The following is a 7500-nucleotide window of genomic DNA, read 5'->3' as shown; positions in this document are numbered from 1 at the left end:
TGTGAGTTCGGTCCTTTTTTTTTTTTATATAAGTTTATGTTATTCCAAGTAAATATCTACTATAAATACTCCCATGAAAGGAGTCTGTAAATTTAGTGCATTAAAGATGAATGAAAAACATTTTGACTATCAGAATGACTAAGATTTTAGCAATCCAAAATAGTACCTCATTAAGTAATATTACTTATACCAGCCTCTTACTTACATCTTCCAGTTGGTTGCTGTGTTATATGCACCAAATGAATCCTCTCATAGGACCACAGTTACACAACACAACAATCCTGGCCATTCGGTATCTCTGGGTAAGTCAGTTAATTTTTTTTTTTTTTTTACTGAATGAAGTATAGTGTGATTATGTGGTTTTATTCTTCAGTATTCAGAGTGCTCTGTGAAGTCAGGTGATTTATGTAGTTGGTAAAGTTGGCAGAGTAATTTGGAAGTTGACTTTGGAGCATGTATTGAGGAAAAGGACTCGCATTAGGTTGCTTTGTGAAACTAGCTTGACTCTTGCATACCACATTGCAGGATGGATCCCTGAGCCTTGATGACTTCAATGAAACAACAACAACAGGCACCATGGAGACAACAACAGCAGCACACATCTAACAAGCAAGACCCAAGGAAGAAGCTGATATCCCCCCCCCCCCCCCCCCCCCCCCCCCCCCCCCCCCAGGAAATCCTCAAGCTTGGAATCCAACAGTGATTCTCATTTTAGTCTGGGGTTCCCATTCTTCCGTCTTTCAAATTTGGCTCGTGATCATTATGCCAGCTCAAAGATCCATCGGCTCTTCTTCCTCTGTCCCTTTTAGTGCTAAGATATGTAAATGCTATTTATATCATTACTTAGAGGTGATGTGTTGCTGTGCGATGGAGGCCTTATGATATATATGTAGTCTTGTGTGTACATATTGAAAGGGAGTCGCAAAATTCCAGTATTTTTTTTTTTTTTTTTTTTTAATATATATATATATAGTATTGTTTCTGAATGCCATTGAAATAATAAATGTTCTATTTTTTTTAAACATCTGCTCTTAAGCCTGAAAATTTTAAACCTGTATCCCTTCTCGACTCTCGGTCATGTCCATTTGTTAATATTGATGTATATACATATAATTTTAGACGGTGCTTCATAAACAGCATTTGTTAAAGGTTATCTCCTCATCAGCAGCTTGTTGTCAGTCTCTCTAACGTCTGTATGTAAGCAGTTACAACACACCGTGAGTCTGTTTAAATTTAAAAAAACAGCCTGATAGGAGATAACACAATGCACAACATTCCAGTTCTGGCAAGCTGCTAATTCGAAGAATATATTTTGTAAAATGGTATTGGTGTTTTAGTCTTGTTCATAATTGTAAAATACATGATGAGTTATTCAGTGCAGTCCTTCCTTTACCCTTCGGGAGACCATTTTTTCCCTCTTGTGCTTTTAATACATCTTCGGAGTTATTTCTCGCTAAGGACAAGTAATGATTTAACACTACCATATAGCCCCATAAAAGAACCTTTAATTGGATGACTCATTACACATGTCATACAGCAGTAGTACCTCAAAAATATATTTTTTTTTGTTTTCTTTTAACCAAAGCGCTCTTACAACCGAGAATCTCCACCGGGATTGCTGAAGTGGAGAGTACAGAAGAGTATACACAACACACAAAATACTCTAATAGCAATAATATATATGTTGAATCAAATACAAGATTAAAAAGAGATATACATATGATTTTAATGTTATTACAGATCTCTCCAAAATTGTAATCCTGCAAAATGTACCTAACAGTATGATTACAGGATTAATATTGCATCTTCATTCATTAAGGAACAAATTCAATTATATATGTAAACACTTTACAAGCTGTAATAAGTGAATAAAAATTAGTTCCAAAATTTTGAACATGCGGCCAGAATTTGCAATTCAAAGTCATATAAACATCGCTTACTTCAGAAACTTATTCAATACAAAGGCTACTCCTGTAGAATAAACTCTGCTTTACAAATTCTTTCAGGAAAGCCTAACTTAAGGTGTAGCCACATTCTCTTTGTTTTCAATAATGACACTGAAAACAATAAAATATATGTGTAAATACCCCCCCTCCCCCATACCGTACCCATATGTGTAAATATGAAGTTTCAAACAAATAGTATTTTGATCCTGGTAGGCTATAATTCCTGCCCAAGTTGAAAAAAATAAAAAATAAATAAATAAAATAAAAAAATAAATATATGAAAGAACAGAAATGTAAGTACAAATTCTTCCACAAGAATATTTTCTATTTCCAAGCTAATCTTCATATCCAGTAAACACTAAATGTGTATATGCCAGACTCTGTGCAGCTTGCCCCACCCTGTGCTGATATAAACCAGGCATGCTTGATGAAATACATGCATGTCAAATTCAAGACTCTGGTGTGCAAAGAGCTCTCTGACACAAATGGAGAGCAGGTGGCAGGGCAGAACAGGGTGAATAAAGCCCAAAGTCAGTCAACCACATGTCTGCAGACATGCCACATATATTAAAAACAAATTTTTCTCACAGTAGATCTCAGTTTCACATAATCATATGTGCTACCACACAAACCAAATTAAAAGAAGCAAGTGGAATTGAGAAAACATTGGTCACAAATATAACATATTCTGCTGCTTTTAACAGTTAAAATCCGTTCTCTAAAACATGCTCTTTAAGGTAACCCCTATATAGCATAAATTTGCCACCATGTGTGAAATGGTAACACAACCTGATTCCTGTATATACTTATAATTGCCTTGCATTTCATGGCTGCAATAAATTTCCCAATATATATATATTTGAAAAAAAAAAAAAAAAAATAATGGCACTACATTTTTTTCCATTATTATTTATTCTTAAATGGGGTAATCATATAAGCTTTTGGAGTCTTGACTGACTAATATCAATATCAATACAAAGTACAAGAAATCGGTTTTACATCTAAAATGACATTTCTGTAATAAACAAAGTCAACAACTTAGTGAGGAAAACAAGTGGAATAGAATTTTAGGGGCTTCACAGCACATGAAAAGGTACTTGTTCACTTTTTCCCTCAATATCACATGTTTCGTATAACTACTACACTTTGTATATTTTGTACTGTTGAGATCAACCCCAAAATAGTGTGCTGACTTTAATACAACAGATACAATATTTACTCTGCAAGCAACAGCAAGAAACTGTCCCTTCTACAGATAAACAAGACAGTATATATGATTTTTCCCTCCTTTTTTTATAGTAATAAATGTAAATGATCTATGGCATCCTCAAAATTGCAACTCTTGTACTCACAAATGAAAACATCCAAATAAGAACAGAAAATACAAAAGCATATGAGTTGCTGAAGAACTGAGGAAGACAGCACAGAGGAGTTTATAATACAGTTACAAAAGAAGAAAAAAAAAATCATAGGGGAAGTAATGTCCATACTTTTACACTTAGATTGTATCCAACACTATTAAATTCATATAACAAATAGGACTGAATTATGTAACTGCTAGGAAAAGCTCAAATAACTAATAGTAGTAACTATTCAAGAAATCAGCAGCAGATATAGATAAACATAACTCTTAGTAATTTCTTATTGTTATGCATTTTCCCCTTATTTTCTGGAACCAGTACCAATAGAGCTACGAAGGTGCAGCAGCTGGTGCTTTTTGGTATATAAATCTAATAGGTGACAGGTGAAGTGCCATCACAACATGAAAAGCAATCACAGGAGGCAAGTGATATCTCATCATGTCAAGTTGTTGATTGCCAAGTTAAGCTCTCACAACCCCTACTAACAAGACAAATAACCACTCAATAGTGTGTACTTATCATTCTTGCCTGATTTTGCAGAAAAAGAAGAAAAGAAAAGAAAAAAAGAAAAAAATTATTACCCAACATTATTGGGTTATAATCAATGGACAATTCTAAAGTCTAAGAATACCTGCAGTATTCCCCAGCTCTGCAAATCCTCCCTTATAATATATACACAGCTAAAGGAACACTAACTAAACCTTTACAAAACAACCAAGATCTGCATGACATGAATGTTATTTAAAACATCCACTGTGGAAATACACCATATACTGCAGAATGTATGCACATTAAAGAAAAGAAAAAAAAAAAAAAGAAAAAAAAAAAAAAAATTAAGTGGGGTATTCATTTTTTGTTATATAAGCTGTCTCCTTGCATGTCAAAAAGAAAACTTTCGTAAGAAAATATACATATAATATTTATAACCAACTACAAACTTTTGTTCAACCTAGATACAAGAATTCTAGATGGTAAATCCTTAAAAAACTAACCTAAGTCTAGTGACTACAAATCCTATCAAGAGCAATAGAATAAAAAAAAAAAAAAAAAAAAAATTCACCTTCCATAAAACTTCCTTTCCTTTTCTTTACATCTCAGACATAAAATCATACTATGTACTATATTCATCCAACTTTTAAAACTAAAGCCTCAAGCCTTTTATCAAATAAAAAAAACATTACCCCCAAAACTACATAAAATTTTCACTTGTTCTTGTGTAATGGACGAATCCTTAATTTCTGTTTCGGAAGTTTTTTCTCCAGTTCCAAGGAACGCCGAGTCACTCTCTTGTCAGGGGAGCTCGTTGTGGCAGGCAGAGAATTACGTTCCTTCTTTCTTCTTTTTTTATCGAGCTTCTCCACTCTGTCAGGTTCAGGGTCACCAGCGATGTCCGGTGCGCTGCTCTCACTCAGAGATGTGGCGCTGGATGGCTTCTGGGTGAACTTCATGCTGTTTCTCTTCCTTGGGGACAGTCTTTGTGTATTTTCTGGGATGAAAGCAGTGGGTGTTCTTGATATGTTCTCCTTGTCATTTTCCGGACTGACCGAATCACTTGCCTCTTTGGAATTCACTTCTGCTGGAGGTGCTACCGTTCTTTCACTGGCTGAATTGATATCCATTTTATCTTTGTCTGTTATTTCTACACTATCATTTACTTTCTCTTTCACTGTCTCCTGGTCTTCTACTATCTTAGCAGTTATTTCCACATCACTCTCCACCTCTTCATCCCTGTAGATCAGCAAGGGTAGTTCATCATCCGACTCTACATGACCTTCCACACTGTCCTCTACATGCATATCTGTACTCACTTCCCTTTCCTGCTTACTTCCTCTACTTCCTTCTATTCCTTCTTCTCCTATTTCCTGTTCACTAAAAGACACATTATTTAGTTTCCTCCTTTTTATCCTTTTCCCTTCATCCAACCTCTCCTCACTATCCTTCTCACTCATTACCTGTGGAGTCAACACTTTATTCCCCTCTGGTTCGGTATACAGCTTCCGTTTCTTCTCAAAAACAGTTCCATCTAAGAAGGGGATTTCAGGCGAGTAGGCCCTTTCCTTCTCAGTCACTCTCCCAAGCACACCCCTTCGTTTTGGTAGTTTGAAGCCACCACTGTCATCCATGTCCTCATGTCCACTAGAGGTGCTTGCTCGCTCCTCTCCACCCATTCTTCCCTTGCCCTTACTGCCAACATTTCCTTCCGTTCTGCTCTCACTCCCCCCCCTAGTCTCCTCCTCCTTTTGTTCTCTAGGGTCCTCTGACTCTGATACACTACTTGTCTTGCTGCGCTTCTTGGCCCGACTGCTCAATCTGATTTTGGCAAACTTGTATACCGAGGCATTTGGTGGATGCTTGTGAGTGGGCCTTTGGTTCTTGGAGCGATCTGCAAAATGAGAAATTTCCATTACTTTCCTGATAAGGCATGTTATCTACAGGTTTTTTATTATGTAACTTTACATAGCTTTCTTCTCATTTATGACTCTGAAAGTTAGAATGTGATTATTGTTTTCTTTTATTTGGAGGAAAAGTAAGTAAACGTGAACAATCACACCAATTCAAGTATTTCATTTAAATGGAGATGGATCAACTGTTTTTTCTTTATCTAAGTAAGAAACTAAATTCATCATAAAAAAAGTTTATATGACCATTTAAATCCAGTTCCATTCAGTCTAATTCAAGTCTAACCAATATTGCTTACACTAATTATATACCTTTACAAGCAATCATGTACACATCCATATTTAATTTCTAACTCATCTCAACTGTCCATAGTTTTTCTCAAACTTTTCTCTAAAAAAACCTTATGTGGATAATGGAACACGCACCAGGAAGGAGTAATTTTATTGACAAAGACCCAAGGGAAAAAATATATATTGATTTCTCTCGGCATAACTTCCTTCTATGACCTAGATAAAGCCTGAAAGCACATCCACAGTAGCTTTAATAAAAAGAAAAGATAATCAACACAGCAATAGTAATAATATGAACAGTAATCATAATCATAAACATAATAAAAGTAATGGAAAATAATAACAACATTAATAATAAAAGAGACAATACATTTTTAAAAACCGTAATGCTGCAGTAATGACATGAAAATAATACACCAAATAATTATCAAAAAATCATTCAAGCGATTTGCTAAAGCTTCAAGTTCCATCTCTGATCTCTCTACTCACTCCCACTCTTCTTGAACTTGAGGATCTCGTCATCCGAGAGATTGAAGCTGTGGAGGTGCTTGACGATGCTCATGCGGTACCGCTCCTTGAGGCTGAGCCATGTCCGGCCTTTCAATCCCGGCTCACACGATGCCATCAGGGTCCACAAGCTCTTACCTCCCACCTGGTTGGAAAGAATTCTCAGTCACTATGTATGGAAAAAGCTGATTATTATCATTAAACATTGCTGATACACTACAGTGACTCAAGTGTTTGCCATTGCCTATGTGACTTCATTACTCCAGGGTCTTTATATATACTTCTAGTGCTGAACCTATCCAATAAGTGCATACATATATACATATATAAATTTACACATACACATATATACATACATACATACATACATACATAAATGCATACACACACACACACATATGTGTGTGTGTGCTTGTGCATATGCATGTGCATATGTGTGTGGGTGGGTGCATGCGTGCGCCCGTGTGTGTGTACACAAAATACTTCATTCCATGCAATACCCTTGCCCTCACTGTCCTCACCTCCGAATGTCTCTTGTTTTTGATGATGAAATTCAAAATGCATAGATCTTCCTCGTGTGAGTATGGCTGTCTATATATTTCACTTGCCTTAGCTCTTGGTGACTCTGAAAAAAATATATATATACATACTTACATACATGCATCAAATTAGCTCATGTATTACATGTTTAAGAATAGACTAATATGTGAAAAATAACATCATAATGAATCTTCTAGTAATGTATCAAAGAAAGAAAAGAAAAAACAGAGAATAATGACAGCTCTTTTAATTTCCCACAAAATTTGGACTTCCTCACCCTTTCCTCCTTCAAAGTCCCCCCCTCTTCCACTGATCCTTTCTATCATTCTTTCTTTTCTCCTTCTCGTTCTTTTGGCCTCTGAATGCCCCTCCACCTCCACCCCCTCTCCTGGGCCTACCTATCACCTCCACCACCATGTCCCCCTTTACACTTCATGACCTTCACCTCTAACTCTC

General features: G+C 36.0%; 2 protein-coding genes across 2 annotated transcripts in view; one reads left to right on the top strand and one right to left on the bottom strand.

The window, feature by feature from the left end:
* Window positions 1-1375, top strand: part of LOC125033978 (V-type proton ATPase subunit e 2-like) — a 2941-nt gene extending 1566 nt beyond the window's left edge. Inside the window, exons 2-4 of the mRNA XM_047625583.1 lie at window position 1; window positions 215-302; window positions 526-1375. The exon at window position 1 is cut by the window's left edge and continues 47 nt beyond it. Coding sequence (XP_047481539.1) covers window position 1; window positions 215-302; window positions 526-606 — 170 coding nt within the window. The 3' untranslated portion in view covers window positions 607-1375. The remainder of the gene's footprint in view (window positions 2-214; window positions 303-525) is intronic.
* The window catches only part of LOC125033977, a 22576-nt gene continuing 16035 nt past the window's right edge, over window positions 960-7500 (bottom strand). Inside the window, exons 11-13 of the mRNA XM_047625581.1 lie at window positions 7026-7129; window positions 6487-6649; window positions 960-5690 (exon numbers count right to left, since the gene is read on the bottom strand). Of these exons, the coding sequence (XP_047481537.1) occupies window positions 4510-5690; window positions 6487-6649; window positions 7026-7129 (1448 nt within the window). The 3' untranslated portion in view covers window positions 960-4509. The remainder of the gene's footprint in view (window positions 5691-6486; window positions 6650-7025; window positions 7130-7500) is intronic.

Source organism: Penaeus chinensis, chromosome 17, assembly GCF_019202785.1.
Source record: "Penaeus chinensis breed Huanghai No. 1 chromosome 17, ASM1920278v2, whole genome shotgun sequence".
In the NCBI taxonomy this organism is placed as follows: Eukaryota; Metazoa; Arthropoda; class Malacostraca; order Decapoda; family Penaeidae; genus Penaeus; species Penaeus chinensis.
Note: the sequence above shows the minus strand (reverse complement) of the source record. Positions and strands in the feature narration are given on the sequence as shown.